The following is a 25,114-nucleotide window of genomic DNA, read 5'->3' on the forward strand; positions in this document are numbered from 1 at the left end:
CGCAGCGGCAAAAAACGGCATTGCACGAGGCGCCTTGGGCAGGGGGGGGGGAGGGGAGAGAGGAGAAAACATCCCCAAAAAAGTGAAAAAAAAGTCACAAAACACATCTATTGAATCGCTGAAAAAAAAAATTAATAAAAACTTTAACTGACCTTTTTTTGCAGGTCTTAATACTTACTGCAGGGCTGCAGGACAGGTTTTACCCTGTCGGTATTCTGAGCGTAGACTAAGGATGCGGAGACTCCCAAATTTTTAGCAAAAACACTATTTAGGGTCTCTGGCACGGCAGTGCTCGTCTCCCCAGCGGTACGTGGAAAGCACTGCAGCAAAATATCACCGAATTTGATTGATGACTGGGTTTTGCGCCAAAAAGGGTGAAATAGCACCAAAAATCCGGTCGCAAAAATCGCCCCATTTCTAGCTCTAAATTTCTTGAACGGCTACTACAGAAAATAATTATTTTATATTAGCTAATATTGCGCATAAAGCAATGGTCATGGCCTGCATAGTAGAGCATTTTTCTATTCGTGATTTTTAGATTTAAAAAAATTTTCCAGTTGATTAAAAACCATGAGCCGAGATATAAATGAAAAACTTATGGTACAAATTAGGGAAGTGTCAAATATACAACTACACAATTTTGTGCAAATTGGTGGATTGAATGGTATTTTCTGGACGATACCTATGATGCAGAGGATCGCCAAAAGAAGCTGCTTTCACTCTCCACTGATCATTTTCAGCTCGTGAGTTTTCAATTTCAGCCAACAATTGATCCTGAAATATAAAATATAATTTTTGGAAAAAAAATGCAGTTAAAAAATATAAAATGTAGTGCAATTTGTCTAGAGAAATCTACTGACAGTCCCAATACATTCTTAATCTAAATTTAACCCTACTTTAACATTAAACACATGAAAGACAATGTGAAAAATTATAATCCAGTTTCACTGTATAATTAAAATCTTTGGGGGAGAGATTCGGGGTGTTTATGTATCCCGTTAGCAACCCGGGGGACGCAAACGACTTATCCTCTGGGCGCGGAGGGGCTAACGACCCCAGGGAAAATCCGCGGGAGTTTAGCGGCAGCAGTAACTGGTAGCGCCCGCTCCGCCAACGATGTCACCACCGTGCGTAGTGACCCGTTTTAGCCCTAGAGCAAAAATTTGGTAGCGCCCCGGAGATGCCAGAAACAGCTTCAGGGATGGAGTACCGCTGGGCTGTAGGCTGCGCGCAGGGCGAAATTTAAAGGGGAGGTGGCGATTTGAAAAAAAAAGGGCGACTTACCAGTCACGGCCTGCTGGATGTTGAATCGCGGGGTCCGTGCTGCAATCTTCCAGCCCACCCCAGGAATCCAGGAAGGAAATCATTTCTCCCTCGCAGAGTCGGCAGCTTGGCCCTCCCCTTTAATGACGGGGAGTGCTCGGTCTACGTGGCAGTGCTACGCATCCCTCACTGACCCAGATTTTGCGCTCCACTTGCTCTCGGGGGCGGTAACCCGAATTTAGGTCGCGGGGTGGGACTTCCTCGCCTGGCACAGGAAATCCTGCCTCGCGACTGTTGCCGACCTCAAATGGGGGACTACGCAATTCCTCCCCCCCGAAATGTTGAAATGGGTCTTGCAAATAAGATTGCAATTCAGCTTTACAAATCAACTACTGCAAGATAGCAGCAAAGATATTCCATGAAATTGTTCATTTTCTGACCTATTTGTGGAAATTTTGGGCAAGGTCCATCAGGTAAAATAGGATTTTTGTTTTGAAAAAGACTTTCCCTCGTAATGCATTTTAAAGGATGCTAAATGATTACGATCTGTGTCCAAACTACAGGTATAAAGAACAAGTTACAAGATGAAAGCTCCTCCATAAAGTTAAAACGCTGAATCACGGACATGAAGTTTTAATTAGAAGCACAGCTTATTTACATTTCAAAGTGTGCTTCAAGGCAACGAGTAGGGAGAGAGCTGAAATAAATCAGATGGCGGTTAATACAATAAATGAGAAATCTTATCTTTACAAATGAAACCTACCTTCTCGTGATGTGTTTCGTCAATCAGCTGCTTTGTATTTTCAAGCTCTCGAATAAGGGAATTCTGAAATAATATTTTGCAGGACAATTTATGCCAGATAGTTCAACATTACAGCAGGAAATTCTAAACAGGTATTTCAATTCAAAATTAATATAAATATTAATAATGCATAAAATGCCAAATAGATGAGATAGGAGAGAGGTTTCTTTTCGAGTTATCTTGCTTCTATCCAAATCAATAATTTTATCTCCCAAATTGCTCATGTTTTTCGACCTGCATACTATTCATCAGCCAAGAAGTGGGAGAAGACTGAGCAACAGGCTTCATCACAGCTGTTAATGGATGCAGCAACATGGTTCTTTATGCCAATTTTCTTCTCTTGGCCATTAAGAATCTCTCTTTCTAATCACATGGTAGAAACACTGAAAAATGTAATTATGGATGGCCAAGCTTCAATGTATATGAAGTCTATTCAGTATCTGAACCATGGCCCTCTGAACTGTAGCCAAACTTTGCTGAAAATACCGTATCACCAAGCGACGTAAAACGTCTATCTACAAAGATATAATATATATATATTTTTTAAATGGACTACCTTTTCCTCTAATGCAGACATTCTTTCCTTGAGATGAAGCTGAAGTCTTTCATTGGACTCTGACAGGAGTTTATCTACTGTGTCTGATAAGCGCTTATTGTGTTCTTCATTCATCTTTTCCCTCTGCCGAGCCTTTTAAATAAATAGATGGATTGATTAAAAAAAACTAGACATACCAAACCCCAAAAATAACTACTCAAATGGTCATTAGACACTACACAGAAGAGAAAAATAACCTAATTTTAAACACAAGTACATGCTTAATTCATTTTAAAAGCATATGCTCGTCCATCTGAATACAAGCTTTACACCAGTATTGAACACACATGTATTTGTGTTATATCCAAAAGTTTTTTTTTTTAAACAAATATAGGTATTTGGCACATACAGAAAAGAATCAAGTTTAGTGAAAAGCTAATGAAATATTTCTAAGCCTAGAACATTTACAGATTTACAGTCCAATGAAAAAGTTCCCAGCATGGCCATTTTTAAGAGGAACCCAGAGTTTGTGAAACTTGTCAAGTTTGATTAAAAGTTGAATTGAATCTGTTATTGAAGCGATATCAGATCTTAACATACAAACAAGATAGGTGGATAGCTCCTAGCATGACAATCATTGGTGGGAAAACATTAATTTTGGTGGTAGAATAACTAATATTGCCAATCTACCAACAATCTGAAAATAAAACTTCTCAAATATTTATTAGATAGAAGTAGAGTAAAGCTTTTATAAGTGGCAAGACTAAGCAGGTGACAACAGGGCATTCCTGGCACCCTACAGCCCAAGTCCATTTCCAAGCACAGGCATTGTACATACACAAAACAAGAGGCTTGTTACCTCTTCTGTCACTCCAGTGGACTGGCACACAGCCTTGGGGGTTGTGTGTGTTGAGAGGGTGGGGGGGCAATGAGGAGAAAAGAGAATTAGACCGTTTAGGACTTTTATTCCTTAAATTGCAATATGCAGCGCCTTAAGAAATAAGAGGCACAATTAAATTTGCAGTTGAAAAAAAATAAGAGTATATAACTCATTTCAAATTTAGAGAAGTTTTAGGAGCACGACCAGCACAGGGATTACAACAGTTCAAGAAAGTCATACGAGCAGCGCTGAGACATAAGATTCCCATCCGCCACTTCTTTACTGGGGATTAAAATTAATTTGCTATCTTTTTCGAGGTGGGAAATAGCTGATTTTATATATATATTTAATATTGAAAGTTCCATTTTGTGATTTTTATCTATGAAGATGCAACAGAATCCATACACCATAGTACAAGCTGCACAAGATTCAGTGTTTGGCGTTTCATCGGATTTATCATTTTAGATTCTACAAATCGTAACATGGAAACCCCAATCAACATACTCGTTGCAATTCTTGATTCTTTTCTTCGAGCTGTGCCTCCAACTGCCGTAACCTTTCTTCAATGTTTCCATGCCTTTCTTCCGCCTGACAAATAAATAAATAATAGTTATAATATTGCAAAGATTGAGCTTGGAAATAATAAATCTTATGAAAATTGCAAGTCTTCCAAGAAGCTCAGTTCCACTTTAGTGTTAAGCTTCAGCCAGTGGTCTCACAAAAGCCTGGTGTAAGCGGCACTTTATGAAATTTATGACAGAAGCTCAATGGTGCTTTAAATCGCCGGGTGCACATTTGAAGTTTAAATGCTCAGCAAGCTCAGCCTATGGGATCAAGGCTTCGACTGCCACTGTTTGCAGAAGGCCATAAGTAGCAAGCATAAAACAGTGACTGGAACATTGCATATTCTACCTTCCTAAGCATGGAGCTCAGTTCCACCAGTTTAGCTTCCATAAGAGTAGAATCTTCAGAAGAAAGGGAAGGATCAGACTAAGAAAGGCAAAAAGGTACAGGAAACAGCAGAAAGGTTACTATTGTTAAAACTACTATATGAGCAGGGAAAATGGATGCAGAAGAATCCCAATTTAAAAAAGGTACAAGTAGTTTATCAAGAAATGCTTTGCTGGTATGAAATGGAAAGATATATGGGCACAAGTACATACATATGAAGAGACAGGATACATGGATATAATGTTATGTATATAGATGTGAAAAAAATACATAAGCTTCAACAAGCTGACTCAGAATTATGCATAGATTAAAACCACTTTTTGAATATGAATGGAAAAATTATTAAAAAAATAAGTGTTTAGTGTGACGAACTTAACCTATACACATCAAGACAATTTTACATTTAAAAAACAGATTTTGTTGTACAGTATATTAAAGAAAAATAATCGTGGTTAAGCATCACTTACATCAAAAGATGTTCAAAATTATTAAATAGAATACTGCAATGACAGTAAACCTTCAAATTACACACATGTATAAAATCTCTGAACTTCAATAGAGTAGACACTCTTGCTCACCATGCCAGTCATCCTTACCAGATTTTCCACACACCTCCAGGTCATGTCAGCCATCAAGCAGCAAATGGGCACAGGGATTGTTCCCTGTCCCCAAAGACTGAGGATCATGAAAAATTGGTCATTGGGCCTCAATACTTGCAGCGAGCTGCAGGCACCTGTTGTGCCTCCACATGCAGCTTGCTTGACTGAAGAAGCGACTTTCGGGCCTCAGGCGAGTCCCCGGGGAGGGGGCAATGGGAGAGGAGGGAGGCAGATCGCAGCCGGCAATGGCCATCAGGAATGCTGTGTCGCCTGGAAGAGCACTCCTGCTTCTTCTGCCACCAAATCAATTAATATTTTTTTAACCTAGCTAGGCCGCATCAATGTCTAGAAAACCTTAGCAGGCCCAAGGCCTATTCTGCTCAGGGCAGTCCAATTTCTCTGAAGGTATAAGAGGAGCCTAATGGCTGTTTTAGGTGGCCACCCCAGATTCCCCAAAATTGCCTGATCCAATTTCAGGCCGGATATTGGTCCCCAAAATTGGGGCTTATTGCACTTATTTTAAGCCTGTAACACAAGCATAACAGGGACCAATTTCTACTTCCATGTGTTTCTGCGTTCTTTGTTTCCATTCTGGACAAGAAATCAAGGGCTAAAACTCTGACCATCTCTCAGCTTCCTGTGTTCAAGTTTTGGCCAATTGAGCTGCCAATCAAACCGGTTACTGACCTACTCAGTGAGCCTCCCAGCAACTACCCTCCCTTTCCTCAAATGAATTAGTCTGTTCTACATAATGAGTGCACATGTTTACAGGAATATTTAAACGACTTGCACTGTCTCAAGTTTGAGTTCAAAAATCGTCCTTCTGGGTATACACTTAACCAGATTTCTAATCTGCATTTCCCATAAATAGATTTTCTGTGAATTTATCATAATTTCTTTAGAAAGGGCAATAAAATCCTTCCGTGGCCCAATTGCCAAAAATTCTGAAATGTGTCACAACCTATAGTTGTTCATTAGTTGATGATGTCTGGCTTCCACAGGACAGAAGCAGCTGACTGGACTAGAGATTTTTCACTTTGCCTATACACAGTAACTCAGTATCACGTGTTTCTATGAGTGGAGAAGAGCAAAACTAGAGACCATCTATATAAGATAATCATCAAGAAATCAAATGGGGAATTCAGGAAAAAGTTCTACCCAGAGTGGTAAGAATGTGGAACTCGCTACCAAGGGAGTAGTTGAGGCAAATAGTACAGATGCATTTAAGGGGAAGCTAGATAAACATATGAAGGAGAAGGGAATAGAGGGTTATGCCAATAGAGTGGGAGGTGGCTCGAGTGGAGCATAAATGCCGGCATGGACAGGTTGGACCGAATTGCCCGTTGCTGTGCCTTAGATCCTATGTAATTATCAGATCAACAATCTGCAACACTATTTTTGGTAGAAATGCAGAATGAAGCTCAGGTTTTGCTAGCCAGATACTGTAGAAGGCAAGTATGCGTCCATGACTGAAACTTAAAAGGCAGGCCAAGGTCACAAGAACAATCAGTTCCAGGTCAGTAATTTTAGGAGACACACGATTATAGGTTTGGGATGGATGGTTGGGGAAGATAATGGGAAAATTTACAATAGTGTTCAGCTATTGTAGGAAGGGAGTTTCAAGATTTTGACCCAGCGATGAAGAAGGAACGGCGATATATTTCCAAGTCAGGATGGTGTGTGACTTGGAGGGAAACTTGAAGGTAATGGTGTTCCTATGCACCTGCTGCCCTTGTCCTTCTAGGTGGTAGAGGTCGTGGGATTGGGAGGTGCTGTCGAAGAAGCCTTGGTGAGTTGCTGCAGTGTATCTTGTAGATAGTACACACTGCAGCCACGGTGCGTCATTGGTGGAGGAAGTAAATGTTGAAAGTAGTGGATGCTTATTGATGTTATTGACATAGCGATTGTTTTTCCTTCCTTCATTTTGGGTAGGAGAGGTAGTGATATGCTTGTGGTTGCTAGTTCTCAGAATGCACAGGATATATGACACAGAAACAGGCCATTTGACCCAACTCGTCCATGCCGGCATTTATGCTCCACTCGAGCCTCCTCCCATTTTGCCTCATCTAAATCTATCAGCATGACCCTTTATTCCCTTCGCCCTCATGTTGTCTAGCCTCCCTTTAAATGCATCTCGGCTATTTACTTCAACCACGCCTTGTGGTAGCAGGTTTCACATTCTCATCACTCTTACGGTAAATCATTTTCTACTGAATTCCCTATTGGATTTCTGGTGACTATCGTATATTGATGGCCTCTAGTTATGCTCTTTCCCACAAGTGGAAGCATTCTCTCTGTATCCACCCTATCAAAACCTTTCATAATCATCACCTCTCAGCCCTCCTTTTTCCAAGAGAAGAGACACCCAGCTTGTTCAATCTTTACACTTGCATTTCTGGTATCATCCTTACAAATCGTCTCTGCACCCTCTCCAGTGCTCCCACATCCCTTCTATAATATGGCAATCAGAACTGTACGCAGTACTCGAAGTGTGGTCCAACCAAGGTTCGATACAGGCTCAGCACAACTTCCCTACCCTAAAATTCTATCCCTCTAGAAATAAACCCTAGTGCATCGTTTGCTTTCTTTTATGGCCTTGCTAACCTGTGTCGCAACTGTGTGATTTATGTATTTGTACTCCGAGATCCCTTTGTTCTTCTATCACACCCAGACTTGCACCCTCCAAGTAATAAGTGACCTCCCTATTCTTCCTACCAAAAGAAATCTAGAAGCAAAGATGTTTCTGCACTAATTTACATCCAATGGGTATGAACAACAGTATTTGAGCTCCAAGATCTAACGCAAAAGCTCAATAACCTGTATTTTACAAATCTCATAATAGAAATATCCTTTGGTACCTGAGCATCAAGCAGCAAACATCTTTCACTTACCATTAGAGCCTAGGTTCCCACCAGCAATGATTTGAAAGTTATCGAGTCACGCACCCTAAAACAGGCTAGATTGGTTGTGACTTCTGAAATGTCATTGTTTCCAACGCAGCTAAATATATATATATATATATATTTTTTTTTAAAAAGGTGAAATCCCAATACAGTTCCTAGATTTTGAATTTTCAAAATTCATTACTCAACATGTATAACAACAGGTTAAAAAATGCATTAAAAAAAACTGATCATCCTGTTTAACATTGGACATCATCTTTGGGAGACAGTTTTCTGCTTATTTGATTCACTTTAATTCTGTGATCTAAACATGGTCTCTAAGCTTAAAGCCCACTGGAGATTTCATGTTCTACCTTTGTAAGTGCTGCCACTCTCTGTGCCAACTCTGCTTCTACTTCTGGTAGTGTTTCTGCCTTTCGGAGAGTTTGCTGCAGCTTTTGTTCAGCCAATTCCAGCCGTTCTTGCAACTGACGATTCTTCTCTTCACTCTAAATTTTCAAATTTAAACGATGAACAACATTGTCATCTCAACTTCAGAATAAGTTATAGCATTCTTTACAGCATTACAGAAATTCACTTCAATTCAGATTGGATAAAACCCAAGTGCTGAAGTAAAGGGAGAGCATGGCGTGCGGTAGATCAGGTAATGCCACTTCAATATGTGTCAGCTTGGTTTAGTGATAAGAGTTCTCATCGGAGTCAGAGGGTGTGGTTTCAAGCACCATGCCAGGACCTGTGCACATAGTCCAAGCTGGAACTTTAGTATTGAGGGATTGCCAGATGCACTACCTTTAAACCGAGTATCAAACCGAGGCCCCCGTTACCTCATTCTGGGTGACGTAAAAGATTCTATATCACTATTCGAAGAACAGGGAATTCTTCCAGTGCCCTGGTGAACTCTCCACTCTACAATGCACCAGTTACTTCCCCCCAACCCCCTTTATTAGATGGAGAATTTTTGTCTTTTCCCATATATAAAACAAAAGGAGGGGTATACTTGCATTGGAGGCAGTACAGAGAAGTTCACTCGTTTGATTCCTGGGATGAGGGGGTTGTCTTATGAGGAAAAGTTGAGCAGGTTGGGCCTGTACTCATTGGAGTTTAGATGAATGAGAGGTGATCTTATTGAAACATGTACGATTCAGAGGAGGCTTGACAGGGTAGATGCTGAGGGGGGAATCTAGATCTAGGAGGCATAGTTTCAGAATAAGGGGTCACCCATTTAAGACGGAGATAAGGAGGAATTTCTTCTCTGGGGGTCGTGAATCTTTGGAATTCTCGACCCCAGAGAGCTGTGGAAGCTGGGTCATTGAATTTATTCAAGGCCAAGATAGAAAAATTCTTGAACTATAGGAGACTCATGATCTTATTGAATGGCAGAACAAGCTCGAGGGGCCAAATGGCCTAATACTGCTCCTATTTCTTATGTTTTTAAAACAGATCCCCTTTGTCATGCATTTGGTTGAATTTGGTTAACTCTTCTACTGCACCACAGCAGATTTTTACTCAAAACAGAAAGAAAGTATAGAATAAAAGAGTTGAGCCTTTATTCTGAGCCCGAGTAGTATTCTGCATTGTGCCCAAGATAAAGCAAAAGTGAATTACATTGTAGCCGTAATTAAAAATAAGTCAGAATATACAAGAAACTGTTCTATTTCAGAAAGGTTCAGCAGTCCTCCAAGGGTTAAACTTCCAGTGCAATATTAACAGCAGGTTGTTTTATGGTTAGCTCCGCTTGCTCAGCAGTAAAACTGCAAGCTTGCGAGACATCAGACCGAGATGTATTTTACTATTTCTGGGCACACCTACAATTTTCAATAAACATAGAAAATGCTGAACAGCTTCTGGAACGAGAAAAAAAAAGTTACTGACATTTCAGGTGTATCCTTTCATCAGAACCCCTGATAAAGGGAACACACCCAAAACACCAATGGCCTTTAAAAAAAATCTTTATTGATGCTGACCGATCAGTCGTGTATGCCCATCAGTTTTGTTTTGTTTTATTTCCAGATTTTTCTTTTTATCTTAGTCTATGGTCAAAAGGGAAATATATACAGCGAGTTACCCGTCAATTTATTGTCAATTTTGGTACAATAAACATCAAGCATGACTAAAAATTGATGAAGTAGTTTTAAATTACTGTCAAATTTGTGTTCATTCGATTGCCCAACTGACCCCATTACAAATTTTAAAAATCCATCACGAGAAATGCAATAGTACAAGACAGTAAAAAAAACATTTCCAGTAAAGGACAAATGTGTTTAAATTTAACTACTAATGCAATATCTGTCAAATGACAGCACTGCAGCAAGCATTTAGATAAAGTTAACACTAAAAAGTCCTGAATCTGCATTGACCATAGAAATTTATATTCTATTCCTTTCAGTGCTCAAACACATGCTGATGATATTTGAAAAACTGTCTAAATAAATTAACTGGATCTTTTTGCGTAGGGTTGCAAAACTCAAGCCAAAAAGCCAGGGGTCCATTCTGTTGTAATGAAAACTGACAGCATTCTTCTTCCTAATATTCAGTTAGAAAGAGCAGCTGAAGCATAATGTTTGTTCCAGTATTGAAACAGCTGTGTGTATTTAAGGTTGCGCACAGAGAAATAATTATTTGCTTATCACCTTCAGCCTCAAATTAACTTCCTGGGTATAAAGCCATTATATTGTTTTAAACATGCAGCATCCTCATTTTGAGCACTGTCCTGTATAATTTTGTCTTCCCTCAATTTTTTATTACAAATAGATAGAAATATGAACAGTATAATCTGGGAGCACTTGATTTTCAATTTATAAAAGTACCTGTATGTACATAGCATCTTTATTGGCGAGTTCATTTTCAAGTTTATCATTGAGATCATGTACAGATGTGGATTCACGTTGTGCATTGAGGTAGCGTTTTTCAAGAGTTGTTATTCTTTCCTCCATATCATCTTTCTGAGCCATAGCCTATTATGATTAGAACATGCATGAGGAACATTCATTGCTCTTTCACCGCCCTACCCATCCTCCAACTTCCTCTGGTAAAAAAAAATCAGCACTAAAATTAATGTCTTTCTGTATTATTTCTTTAAAAAGTACTGTTTGTAAAAATCAGACGCACATTTCTGAAGATTTTGCTAAAAGTTCAGATTTCCTAAATCTGCTATGCAAATGCCAGTATGTCCGTGCGCACTATTTTTCCTCAGTTCATATGGAACCAATACTTTTTCTCTTCATCTCCCCCACCGCCCCCCTCCCCCCCGCATACTGTATTACCGCAACTTCAGACTGAATCATGGAGCATTCTAAGCATGGTCAATATTACATAAATAACCATTTTGGCTTTCTCACTTGTAATCACCTTTAATACGCACCATAACATAGTGCTCATCTAGCAGCCTAACTGGAAAAAAAATAGCCATCACTCGCTCCAACGGTAGGAGCCCAAAACCAACATTAGATGGTTAAGCAAGCTTCTGTCAGGTTGCCAGTTTGTTAAATAGTCACAAAGAATGGCATTTATAATAACTGGTTACTTCCTATAACACATTGTTTGGTCAATGCAGTAATGCCGTTCTTTAATTACATTCAAATTTGGCAAAACATACTCCTAGAAATCTATATAAATCCATGTTTGAGTTGGGTTCGCACAGCTGTTTTAAAGTAACTTTACCTTAGTATTCTTACCTCACGCAAGTCCCTCTGAAGTTTAGTGTTTATTTCCTCAGACTTAATCAAGTCTTTACGGGCTGTATCCAGATCTTCTTCAAGCTCTGACACCCTACTAGAGAGAGCAGCCAGCCGATCCTTTACCTGCCCGTGCTCCTTGTTTTGTTTATCTATCGTCTCCTGAAGCTCTATTACTTTAATCAAATCTTCATCGTGGCTTATGGAACTATTAGAAAATCTCTGTTTAAAAAAAAAGCAAATTTTTTTTCCATTAAATGTATTAATGGTACACAATTGTAACCTTTTTATTTTTAAAAAGGAAAAAGCCAATAGAATTCCCCACCTACAAAAAATGTTGAGATATCTATATATAGAAACAGTAGCAAGTGATATTTGCTGAACTAGATTGTGGAATTGATCGGTCTTGATAGAGCACCACAAGGCCACAGAATGAGATGGCTTGGGTCCATTCACAAACTTTTTTGCATGTGGTGTTACAAATATGGCTGCTGTCAAGAGTTCCAGGATCCAAGTGAAAAACTGGGTCTGAATGCACCCCTTTGTCTGGAGGGAGAGTTATTCAAGCTGCAAATGGTCCGCTCCGCCAGTTAAAGGGACCACGCACAAAAAAATTAATTACAGGGAACATTGTTCCTGACGCAAATTTAGTGGCAGTCAGGTAATGCATTAAGTGTTGTCTAGAACTACAAATCTATGAAGGACAGACTGCATACCAGCTCCAGATGAGCATTCTCACCCCCATTCTGCCCCCTCCGGCCCCACTGATTTGCGCACAGCTTCTTCATTTGTATCCGGAGGTTAAATAAATGAACTTATTTTTGTATGCCACCAACCAAAAGCCTCTTTACATACCAGTGAAGCATTATCCACATTCCATCACCATTCCATGATACCAGGCAAACCTGCAATGTAACCTCAGGCTTTGAAGTGGTTATAAACTACTCCCCTTCATTCCTGCAGTACAAGAGATCATTCCTTTGCACCAATTAAATTACAACTTTAAAATCACTCCCATGTACCTTAGTTCATGATGTGGTTAATTGTAGGAAGTAACTACAAAATGCAGCATAAAAATCTAAGTTCAAGAACTCCTACCATGCCATTTGTGCTTGGTATAATATCACCATCACAATTTTCATCTTCGAATGCATCTGTTACACCTTTCTTCGAAAGATGTGCATTGTGCTCTTTAAATAAGCATATCTGAAACAAAGTATGAAGTTAAATTGGTTACGCAAAATGAGCAATTCTTAAAAATTCTGTAGTTTCAAAATAAAGCTTTCAGCTATGAATATATGAGTTGCCGAGGTAGAGGTTGGAGGGTTTGGCAATTGTGCATCCCAGTATAAGAAAGCTCTTGCTTGAAGGGCAATATAGCCTTCTGACGTTTTATTTTCAGTCAGCGCTCGGCTCTGGATCCTGTATCAGTTCTAAGCACTGAACTTGAAAATGGAAATGGGCTAATGGCCGTGATCACCAATACATGAGGCAGCCACTGCTGACATTAGAATTAATGAATATGATATAATTGGCATTACGGAGACATGGCTCCAGGGTGACCAAGGCTGGGAACTCAACATCTAGGGGTATTCAACATTCAGGAAGGATAGACAGAAAGGAAAAGGAGGTGGGGTAGCGTTGCTGGTTAAAGAGGAAATTAACACAATAGTAAGGACGGACATTAGCTTGGATGATGTGGAATCTGTATGGGTGGAGCTGCGGAATACCAAAGGGCAGAAAACGCTAGTGGGAGTTGTGTACAGACCGCAGTAGTGAGGATGGGGACAGCATCAAACAAGAATTTAGGGATGCGTGCAATAAAGGTATAGCAGATTGAGCTAACCAAACTGGTAGCAATACAGTGGAGGAGGATTTCCTGGAGTGTATTAGGGATGGTTTTCTGGACCAATATGTCGAGGAACCAACTAGAGGGCTGGCCATCCTAGACTGGGTGATGTGTAATGAGAAATGACTACTTAGCAATCTTGTTGTGCGAGGCCCCTTGGGGAAGAGTGACCATAATATGGTAGAATTCTTTATTAAGATGGAGAGTGATACAGTTAATTCACAGACTAGGGTCCTGAACTTAAGGAATGGTAAACTTCGATGGTGAGACGTGAATTGGCTAGAATAGACTGGCAAATGATACTAAAGGGTTGACGGTGGATAGGCAATGGCAAACATTTAAAGATCATATGGATAAACTTCAACAATTGTACATCCCTGTCTAGAGTAAAAATAAAACGGGGAAGGTGACTCAACCGTGGCTAACAAGGGAAATTAAGGATAGTGTTAAATCCAAGGAGCCATTTAAATTGGCCAGAAAAAGCAGCAAACCTGAGGACTGGGAGAAATTTAGAATTCAGCAGAGGAGGACAAAGGGTTTAATTAGGAGGGGGAAAATGGAGTACGAGAGGAAGCTTGCAGAGAACATAAAAACTGACTGCAAAAGCTTCGATAGATATGTGAAGAGAAAAAGATTAGTAAAGACAAACGTAGGTCCTTTGCAGTCAGATTTAGATGAATTTATAATGGGGAACAAAGAAATGGCAGACCAATTGAACCAATACTTTGGTTCTGTCTTCACGAAGGAAGACACAAATAACCTTCCAGAAGAACTAGGAGGACCGAGGGTCTAGTGAAAAATAGGAACTGAAGGATATCCTTATTAGGCGGGAAATTGTGTTAGGGAAAATGATGGGATTGAAGGCCGAAAAATATCCGGGGCCTGATAGTCTGCATCCCAGAGTACTTAAGGAAGTGGCCCTAGAAATAGTGGATGCATTGGTGATCATTTTCCAACAGTCAATCGACTCCTATGGACTGGAGGTTAGCTAATGTAGCACCACTTTTTAAAAAAAGGAGGGAAAGAGAAAACGGGTAATTATAGACTGGTTAGCCTGACATCAGTAGTGGGGAAAATGTTGGAATCAATTATTAATGATGAAATAACAGCGCATTTGGAAAGCAATGACAGGATCGGTCCAAGTCAACATGGATTTATGAAAGTGAAATCATGCTTGACAAATCTTCTGAAATTTTTTGAGGATGTAACTAGTAGAGTGGACAAGGGATACCAGTGGATGTGGTATATTTGGACTTTCAAAAGGCTTTTGACAAGGTCCCACACTAGAGATTGGTGTTAAAAATTAAAGCACATGATATTGGGGGTAATGTACTGACATGGATAGAGAACTGGTCGGCAGACAGGAAGCAGAGGGTCAGGATAAACGGGTCCTTTTCAGAATGGCAGGCAGTGACTAGTGGGGTGCAACAGGGCTCAGTGCTGGGACCCCAGCTACTTACAATATACATTAATGATTTGGATGAAGGAATTGAGTGTAGTATCTCCAAGTTTGCAGATGTCACTAAACTGGGTGGCGGTGTGCTGTGAGGAGGACGCTAAGAGGCTGCAGAGTGACTTGGGCAGGTTAGGTGAGTGGGCAAATGCATGGCAGATGCAGTATAATGTGGATAAATGTGAGGTTATCCACTTTGGGGCAAAAACACGAAGGCAGAATATCATCTGAATGGCAGCAGATTAGGAAAAGGGGAGGTGCAACGTGACCTGGGTGTCATGGTATATCAGTCATTGAAAGTTGGCATGCAGGTACAGCAGGCGGTGAAGGTGGCAAATCGTATGTTGGCCTTCATAGCTAGGGGTTTTGAGTATAGGAGCAGGGAGGTCTTGCTGCATTTGTACAGGGCCTTGGTGAGGCCTCACCTGGAATAGTGTATTCTGTTTTGGTCTCCTAATCTGAGGAAGGAAGTTCTTGCTATTGAGGGAGTGCAGCGAAGGTCCACCAGACTGATTCCCGGGATGGCTGGACTGACATACGAGGAGACACTGGATCGACTGGGCCTTTATTCGCTGGAGTTTAGAAGGATGAGAGGGGATCGCAGAAACATAAAATTCTGACGGGACTGGACAGGTTAGATGCAGGGAGAATGTTCCCGATGTTGGGGAAGTCCAGAACCAGGGGACACAGTCTAAGGATAAGGGGTAAGCCAGTTAGGACTAAGATGAGGAGAAACTTCTGCACTCAGAGTTGTTAACCTGTGGAATTCCCTACCGCAGAGAGTTGTTGATGCCAGTTCATTGGATATATTCAAGAGGGAGTTAGATATGGCCCTTATGGCTAAAGGGATCAAGGAGTATGGAGAGAAAGCAGGAAAGGGGTACTGAGGTGAATGATCAGCCGTGACCCAAAGGACCGAATGTCCTACTCCTGCACCTATTTTCTATGTTTCTATGTTTAATGCGTCCGACAAAGAAGCTTAAAACTCAGTAACTCCTCAGAAAGAAAGGATAACAAACACAACATCTGTGATCCTTCCACTGCGGTATCCCATTAAGTGCATTATTCCTGCACATTTCCTCAAGTTTGTACATTTTACTTTGCTACATTCTAATTTGTGATCTAAAGAAATTGTTGCCAATATATTAGGAATATAGCAGTGTCATAGTTCAGCAAATTATGCCAGGAATGCCTAACATAAATACCTACCTCTTTCTCTCTAATTACTATTTCTTCTTCTAATGCACTAACTCTTTCTAGTGCTACTCGTAACCGCTCTCGTACCTAGAAAACAGCAAAATTCATAGGACATTAACATTCAATATGCACATTACAATGTAGGTGTCAACGTTAACTAGATTGCTCATGCCTCACTAAAGTTGTTTTCCCAACATTCCGGCCGGGGTGGGAGGGAAATTAAACCACTACAGTGTGATGTGAACTTTTTACTAAGATTTACAGAGAAATTATAGTATTGTTATATGACAGACTACTGCAACTGCTTCTTTAAGTCAGTCAACAGTGGGTGATCTCCACCCTTCATGTTCTAGGAAAAGACTAGTCCAAAACTCTTGCATTAATGTTGTCTAACACCAAGTCCCATTTTCCCATTACCTTGTTCTCACTGCCCGACAATGTCCCCACCCCCAGGAGACTTTTTTTTAAAAAATCTTGATGTTTAAACCCCCTGCCAACAGAATACTCCATCCTCCAATTCTAGGCTTTTGTGCATCCTCTGCAATTAACAGAAATTTCTGTTAAAATAGCTGCATTGTGTTTAAGGTTGCACCATTAATGTCTCCACAGAAATGATAAACTCACCGTCTCTTTCTGCTCCATTAAAATAATTCTCAAAACCCATTATTTTGACTTAAGCTTTTGGTGACTCCTTAACCTCTCCCTTCCTGGCTCAGCATCTGTTTTTGCTGTGAAGCACTTTGGGACATTCTTTATAAATGCAAGTTGCTGCTCTGAGCTCGATGAAAATTTTAGTGATCAACATTAACTTTTTCAATTCTGGATTTAATTCTTTCACTTCAGATTTGATAAGCATATACAAAAATGAAATAGAAACATACTGCTAGTCTTGATTTTAAAACAACTTTTGTTGCTGTGTTACCATAAATCGTTACTTACTGAGGACATATAAAGGACTTCTAATGCATACGCAAGCCTTTGGGTTGATGATGTTTTCTAACAGAACTGCAGAGTTTGCTCAATTCATCCAGACTATCCAGGGCAACAACTATACTCTCCAAAGTTTATAAAACTAATGTTTGGGGAGGGCGAGTGGGGAGAAGAGAAGAGAAGTTATGAAAGTAAAGTACATGTAATTCCCAATTACCACTTTATTCCCCACCACCACAGACAAATATGCAAGTGCTATTGATTGAATCAATAACTTATATTTACCGCAATTAACATAGAAAGACGTTGTCACGGTGGCATAGTCAGTCAGAAATGGATGCCGAGCCAAAGAAGGGGCGATTAGATTTGGGTGACCAACAGCTTGCCCAGACAGGTGAGTTTTAAGGAGGGTCTTAAAGGAGAGAGAAGTGGAGAAATGGACAAGTTCAGAAAAGAAATTCCAAAACTGGATGCACCAGAGGCCAAATTCAAGGGAAAGAGTGTGTCTGGGGTGGGGGCTGCATGGCTGGAAGAAGTTACAGATAGAGAGAAGCAAGACCATGAAAGGATTTAAACATGAGGATCAGGAACAATGTACCAATTTGATTCAAATTTGTCACTTTGATAAAACCAATGCTGAATCAAATTGGCATGCAACAGCTACTGAAGACCAGAGGCCAATTCACTGGCACATGCAGTTCAGCCTGTATAAAAGTGCCTGCTCTACAATAGCAAAACTAAAGAGCAAAAGCCTGCACAAATTGAAAAATTAGATTTCTGCATCTACAGATTTTTTTATTTCTGAAAGCTTTATATAACATCTTTAACATAGTAAAACGTTCCAAGGCGCTTCACAGAAGAGTTATGAAAGAAAAAAAACTTGACAGCGAGCGACACAAGGAGAAATTAGGGCAGGTGACCGAAAGCTTGGTCAAAGAGGTAGGTTTTAAGGAGTGTTTTTAAAGGAGGAAAGAGAGGTAAAGAGGCGGAAAGGAATAGGCAGGGAATTCCAGAGTTTAGGGCCCAGGCAGAAGATATGGCCACCAATGGTTGAGCGATTATAAATCAGGGATGCTCAAGAGGGAAGAATTAGAGGAGCGTAGATATTTCCAGGGGGGCAGGGGGTTGTGGGGCTGGAGGAGATTACAGAGATAGGGAAGGGGCGATCTGAAAACTTTATGCCTTTGTCACCCGAAATATAAATTATGAAACTGCAAAAATACAACTCTTGTGCTATTACTATCCAACAACAACTTGCCTTTGTGTAGCACATTTAACATAGTAAAACATTCCAAGGAATTTCACAGGAGTGCACACAAAAATGGATACCAAGCCAAAGAAATGACATTAGGACAGGTGACCAAAAGCTGGTCAAAGAGGTAGGTTTTAAGCAGAGTCTTAAAGGAGAGAGAGGTGGAGAAGTTTAGGGAGGGAATTTCAGAGTTTAGGAAAGCACAGCCGTCAATTGTGGGGCGAAGGACGTGGGGGAATGCACAGAGGACAGAGTTGGAGGAACGCAGAATCCTTGGAAGTTGTCAGGCTGGAGGAAGTTACAGAGATAGAGAGGGGCGAGGCCACGAAGAGATCGGAATATGAGGAAGAAGATTTTTTTTAAAATCTCTGCTGAACCAGGAGCCAATGCAAGTCAGCGAGCAGACGGGTGATGGGTGATGGGTGAATGGGACTGGTGTGAGTTAGTTAGGAAACGGGCAGAGTTTTTGTTGAGCTTAAGTTTATGAAGGGTACAAGATGAGAAGCTGATCTCATCTTGGAATAGATGAGTCTGGAGGTAATAAAAGTATGGATGAGGGTGGACTGAAACATGAGAAAAATCTTCCAACATTCTCAGACAGTAAGGGGGAAAAAATAGTCCTAGTTTTTCTCCACTTAATTTTTCCTCCCTCTCCTCTCACACCCCTCAGCACCTGACAGAACGAGTGTCCTGTTTTTGGCTAATTGATGAAAAGTGCCCAGGTTAACTTGCCCTCCACTTCTTTTCTCTCCTTCTCCTCTTCCCCCACATTGTTGCTGACTGATAGGATCCCCGAGAATCAGTAGCCCACACACCAAAATATTTGACTGAAGATTTAGAGCCTATGGAAGCTTATCTACTTTCAGGTCAATTGTAGCAATAATTGTCTGAGCATTCTCTTTATTTATCACAATCTGAGATACCAGGAAAAGCAAACTACATCGTGAAATTTACGGTCTGGAACAATCTGATGTACAGAAATACAATACCTTTTCATCTAAAGCTTTGTGATGTTCAAATAATGATTTGAGTGCTTTGAGAACTTCTACTTCACTAGATACACCTGCTGGTGATTGAGCTTGCCTCTTTACTACTGTCATTCTGAGGGACCGTTCATGTCTAGAAACAAGACATTCAAGGTGTTCTAAAAGCAGCTACAAAACAAACAACAAAAATTAGATTGTTACGATATTTAAACATTTTCTAAATATACCACTCTCTGTATTAGTGTTGCAGTAGAAATATTGAAGTCATGGAATCTATTTGTCTCAATTAATTATTAAAACTGTTACTATTATAATGATCTAATTTTGTAGGTTACCTCAGCGTGAATTAAAAGAAAATCCATTCACAGGCCAGATTATACACACACACACACTCACTCACTGGGCTCTTCACCACTGGCTCCTGGACAGACAGCAATTAGGGCAAAGTACTGAGGTAACAGCTGGCGGGGTGGGGAGAGAAAAAAAAAAGAGGTAGAATCTGATAACATATGCATTGCAGCAGAGTTCACTGGATCAGGAGGATTACTACCTCTTCAGCTCGACTACTTGGCAGTCAAATATAGTGTCCATGCTACAGCATCTGCTCAAATCAGCTCACTCAGCGCAGATGGAATCTGGAAGTTTTCTGATCTGTATGAATCAGTATCACACCACAAAAGTCACATTTAACCACTAAGTTGTGGTTATCAGGCAGCATGTGTTTTTTTTTTGGAGTGCTGGAGTATTAACAGCTAGAAAGGAATTCTGAAAGTACTACAGTTAAATTACTCTATTTGACACACTTATACTTGCACAACTATTTCAATTAGTTGACAAACTAAAATATATCTGGGGAAATTTTCAGCCAATAAATATTTGTGCATTTCGAGCCTTGAAAAGAAGTATCCACACAGTTCTATAATTCAACGTATTTTCAAACTCGCAATGAATTTGCTTTGGCCTCCTTCTAAGCAGAATCGCCACTTTGTTAGGTTCCTAAGTCCATACACAAACCCCTTTTACAGCACTTGACCTAGCTTCCAGGATCAGCATGCTTATGAGGTGGATATCGGGGGAGATGAGATAAAATACTGGATACAAATAACGTTTCACTTTCAGTCTGGGAAATGTAGAAATAAAAGGAACTCACCCACATTAGGACAATTAAAAAAAAACATTTACTCCTTTTAAAATAAGTGACGTAGGATAAATACGACTGCACCTGCAGAGGCTACGAATGGCAGCCTTCATTACAGTTGGAAGTTAACATAAATTAAATGAAGCAATGGCATATTTTGAACACTTGTAGTTCACTTACCCGAGTGTTATTTCTTTCTGCTTTTAGTTCAGAAATTTCTTCTTCTCGTTCCAGCAGATGCTCTCTGCATACGTTTAACTCTTTTGTAAGTGCTGCAAACTCCTGGAAAAAGATACAACAGTTTTAAATTGCCAGCACTCACTGCTTAAACAGCATCACAAAACAGAAGCATCTTTCTGTTCACCAATTAGTAAAATAGAAGTATTTTACCTCTTTGTACTCTTCACATTATCCCAATTACAATTTAAACCTAATGCAAAGCCATCCTTTGGCCTGCTTGTTACTTGCGAGAGAAGGGTGACTAGTCCTGGCCGACAGAAATAGCAGATCGAATATATGACTGAGTCAACTGTAATCAATAAACAACTATAAATGGTACAAAATTGATGGCTCACTTCAGTGAGGGACCTGCATCATTTTGGGGGCTGGATGAATTCCTGCAAGTGGAAGTTAGCTTGAATTATAGAAGTAGATGGCTTAATTAGGATTAGTGATATCAGTCACTGTGGCTTCCTGAAATGTGCTCAATTTTTTTTTTATTCATTCATTTCTGGGATGTGGATATTGGTGCCAAGGCCAGCATTTATTGCGCATCCCTGATTGCCCTTCAGAAGGTGATGGTGAGTCGTCGTCTTGAACCGCTGCAGTTCGTGTGGTGAAGGTACCTCCACAGTACTGTTAGGGAGGGAGAAATGTTGCCTCTAATTTTTTTGTACTGACCTGTTTCTGTTCTCTATATCCTATGTAAGAATGTTTACAACAAAAACTTAATGGAGGAACGGTAGCATAGTGGTAATGTTACTGGACTAGTAATCCAGAGGCCTGGACTAGTAATCCAGAGACGCGAGTTCAAATCTCACCTCGGCAGCTGGGGAATTTAAATTCAGTTAATTAAATAAATCTGGAATAAAAAGCTAGCATCAGTAATGGTGATAATGAAATGACCGGATTGTTGTAAAAACCAGACTGGTTCACTAATGTCCTTACCTAGTCTGTTTTATATATGTAATTCCAGACCCACAGCAATGTGGTTGAATCTTAACTCCCCTCTGAAACGGTCTCGCAAGCCACTCAAGGGCAATTGGGGATGAGCAATAAATGCGGGTCATGCCAGCGACATCCACATTCCGTGAATGAATTAAAAAAAATGTTTACAGCAACCACTTAAAAGCATATCTGCAATAATGCCATATTGCCACCTCACGGTCTCAAATCATGAGTCAATCAGATAAGGTTCTATACAAGTTTAACAGAACTACCCTGGATGTGGATTCTATTTCTCTGGAAACAAACCCCAGTGCTTTATTTGCACTGTTTGTGGCTTTTTTAAACCATGTTATTTTTAATGATTTATGAAGCTATACCCCTAAGATCCCTTTGCACTCTACCCCATTTAGACTCTTATTTTCCGAAGAGTAGGTCACCTCCGATTCCTCCTACCAAAACGCACACTTATTTTTATTGAAATTCATTTGTTATTTACAGTTGGAAATGTCCTCCTGCAGTTGTTGGCCAAAACCTTTGAGGGTGGAGGGGTGGGTGGCAGGGGCAGTGCTGCAACCTCAGAGTTCCACAGTCTCAAGCCTCATAAGCTGTCACTGGTTTTATGTCAAAACTTTAAGCCCAGAGTTGGAGTCCCTCCATTGTAACAATGGGAATTGGAGGAATAGAAGTAAATAGGAGAGCACAGTACTGGAAGATCACAAAATTCCATTTGAGTGTCACTCCTCTGGATAACTCAACATATGTGACAGGGGTACCAAGCGTGCATGGTATTGTGAAAATTATCGTTATTACTCCAAAACATTGCACGATATACATTACTCAGGCCATAGGAATGCAAGATTGCACAGGTGTATTGACTTATTCCTTGCTACTTTGAATATAAAACCCATATTTGCAAAGAATTTTATGCATTATCTGCAATGTTCTAAAAAGAAAATCATTCTGTATGTAATGATACTATATCAGTTTCCATGCTGAATTAATATTTAATGGTACAAATAAATTATTCACTTCTCAGAACACAGGTGTTTCACAAAATGTCCATGTAAATAGCATCCCATCGCAGATAGAGTGAAGGAGAGCAGACAGAGGTGAAGGAAAACTAGTTGGAAAGGAAAATGAATGCAACATAGGCGTGCCTGCATTTACCAGCAGAGGCCCAGCCTCGACAATGAATAATGTTTATGTGTAAGTGCTTCATTCGGAAGAATCGCGTCACAGTGAGACTGTGCAGTTCAATCAGAATGCCATGAGAAAGAAGCACAGGGAACTTGAAAGTGAAAGAAGCAGCGATGTTTTTCAGTTACAAATAGTGTTGTAATAGTGCATGTATTTTTTTTTAAATTGTGGGCTTTGAATCAATGCTATAAACAAATTGATTCTACTTTGAGTAGTGCAAGGAATTTGAAGTACATTCCAAGATGAGACTCTGGAAAAGTCATAGCTACAAAGTGCGCATTCATTCAGAGTTTAGGTTTATTAAAAAAACAATTAGAATTTGCAATAAGTCTAGATTACAGTTCGGAAAACAGAGATGAAGTCATTGTATAACTGTATCTTGGGAGTAATTTTTTTTAATTAAGAGGTTGAATTGCTATTATCAATCATTCAAATATGAAATCAAGCCAATAGTTGTATAATAAGCAAACCTACTCTGACATTTCATTACAGTTCACTATACAGTTAGAAATATGTAGCTCCAATGGGAGCTGGGCAATTTGTCATTCACTCAGCAAATCTGTCATGCTGTTACCTACAGCAATACAAAGTCACTACAAGGCACGGTGACACTTCATAGAAAACTCCAGGTCCTTCTATTTTTGTATAAGACCACAAAACTGTAGGTCCAATGCAGCAGCTGAGTTATAAGCAACCAAAGTGATTTAACCCTTAAGCTAATTAAATGCATGTCAACGTCAGATTAAAAGGTCAAGCTACTTTTCCGGTATTAAGAAATAGACCAGCTATCTTCTATGGGAACATGAACCCTGATCCATTGCAACAATGCAACAGACTGTCAACTGCCACAGATTTGACATTTTCAAAGTAAATTCATCTTACTGTATAATTGCAAGCTTCTGTAGAATTTGTACCCCATGGATTAGTGTCACCGTTTTCTCAGTACAAAATTCAGCATATAAATTGCACCATTAATTCAAGAGCATATTAAATATGGAAAGGTTGAATTCAAATTCTAGATTTTTTTAAGCAACTACAAAGTGTTTATAAAAAGAAAAAGGGAGGCACGAGTAGGAAATTTGACTCCCCGCCCCCCTCACTAAAAAAAAGACTTCACTTCTTACAAAATCTACTATTCCTTCTACATCAGAGATGAAAAGACAGCAGAAGCAAAACAAGAATTAAGCAGGTACAACCCAGGTCCATAACAAATTGGTTAAAATATCAAATGTCAACAAGAACCGCTTGTTGTCTGATTCATTTGGATAATCAGTCAGATGGCTTGAAATATTATATCATTGTTCTAATTCATTTTTTTGCCATTTAATGAACTCAGATTATTAATTGCGTGTGTTTTGGATAGAAGACTTACGTAATATAGTTCACAACACAAGAACAGTAAAGTAAACCAATCAGAATCCAAGTGGAAAGAAAGTCACACCCACAAGTTAGCAGAAATGATGTTGCTTGAGAAATAATGTTTCGTAACAAAATAACATTGTTAATTATAAAACTGAAAGGAAAATTTACTTTAAACAGAGTACATTTTAACTCAATGTATTTGGCTATAGGGCAAATCCTGTAGCACAATGCCAGAATTCAGGTAAGCATGCATCCATCAAAAGAAAGTCTTCCCAAATATAATTTCTTTGGAGTTTAAAGAAATAAATTAAGCAAAGGATTATTCCAGACTAAAATCATGCAGTTAATTATTTGATTCTTTAGAATTTTTAATTTTTCTTCTTCCTCCCCTCCAATTCTCACTAAAGGGCATTCACCAGCATGTATCCATAGGACAGGATAATTTGAGCTATCAGATACTTTTCAACGATCAGCAAAGTCATTCCTAATTGGTCACTAAGAAAAATAATTCAAGTGGGACGAGACAGGTGATTAGTGTTTCTGCAAAGAGCTCCATTTTATCGCAGGCCAAGTATTTGAACTTGTGACCTATTGCTTAAATGAAAAATGTTCCACCACTGCTTTACCATTTGGAAACTAAGCCAACAGCTTCTTGCAGGAAATATACCTCAATTTGATTTTGTTGGATATGTTCACAAAATCATTTAATAAGCCAGATGTTCTTTGCAACAGATAAATCAACTGATATTTGTTATACTGAAATAACGCCACTAATAGCAACAGTACAAAAATCAAAAAGAAAATAGATCACCGATTACAGAATAAATGAATATAACCTTTTAAAAATGTCCAGCTAGATAAACAGGATTTCAAAGAACACCTGCCAATCACATTTGTACTTACTGTACATATAAAACCTAACTCTTTGACCAAGCTTTTGGTTATCTGTTCTAATATCTCATGCACAAAAAAAATC

The 25,114-nt window shown here is 39.6% G+C and overlaps 1 protein-coding gene across 8 annotated transcripts in view; it reads right to left on the reverse strand.

The window, feature by feature from the left end:
* The window catches only part of LOC139280084 (liprin-alpha-1-like), a 150,203-nt gene that overhangs the window by 53,116 nt on the left and 71,973 nt on the right, over positions 1-25,114 (reverse strand). For 5 of the 8 annotated variants that reach the window (XM_070899584.1, XM_070899587.1, XM_070899585.1 and 2 more), the window contains exons 2-13: positions 20,593-20,694; positions 19,278-19,442; positions 16,119-16,193; positions 12,706-12,813; positions 11,608-11,829; positions 10,741-10,887; positions 8,287-8,421; positions 4,393-4,470; positions 3,985-4,068; positions 2,622-2,753; positions 2,027-2,089; positions 683-774 (exon numbers count right to left, since the gene is read on the reverse strand). In XM_070899584.1, coding sequence (XP_070755685.1) covers positions 683-774; positions 2,027-2,089; positions 2,622-2,753; positions 3,985-4,068; positions 4,393-4,470; positions 8,287-8,421; positions 10,741-10,887; positions 11,608-11,829; positions 12,706-12,813; positions 16,119-16,193; positions 19,278-19,442; positions 20,593-20,694 — 1,403 coding nt within the window. Of the gene's footprint in view, positions 1-682; positions 775-2,026; positions 2,090-2,621; positions 2,754-3,984; positions 4,069-4,392; positions 4,471-8,286; positions 8,422-10,740; positions 10,888-11,607; positions 11,830-12,705; positions 12,814-16,118; positions 16,194-17,045; positions 17,179-17,321; positions 17,337-19,277; positions 19,443-20,592; positions 20,695-25,114 lie in introns of those variants that run through there. The other 3 variants (XM_070899589.1, XM_070899588.1, XM_070899590.1) reach the window with 2 other exon arrangements.

This window comes from Pristiophorus japonicus, chromosome 14, assembly GCF_044704955.1.
Source record: "Pristiophorus japonicus isolate sPriJap1 chromosome 14, sPriJap1.hap1, whole genome shotgun sequence".
NCBI classification, from domain to species: domain Eukaryota; kingdom Metazoa; phylum Chordata; class Chondrichthyes; family Pristiophoridae; genus Pristiophorus; species Pristiophorus japonicus.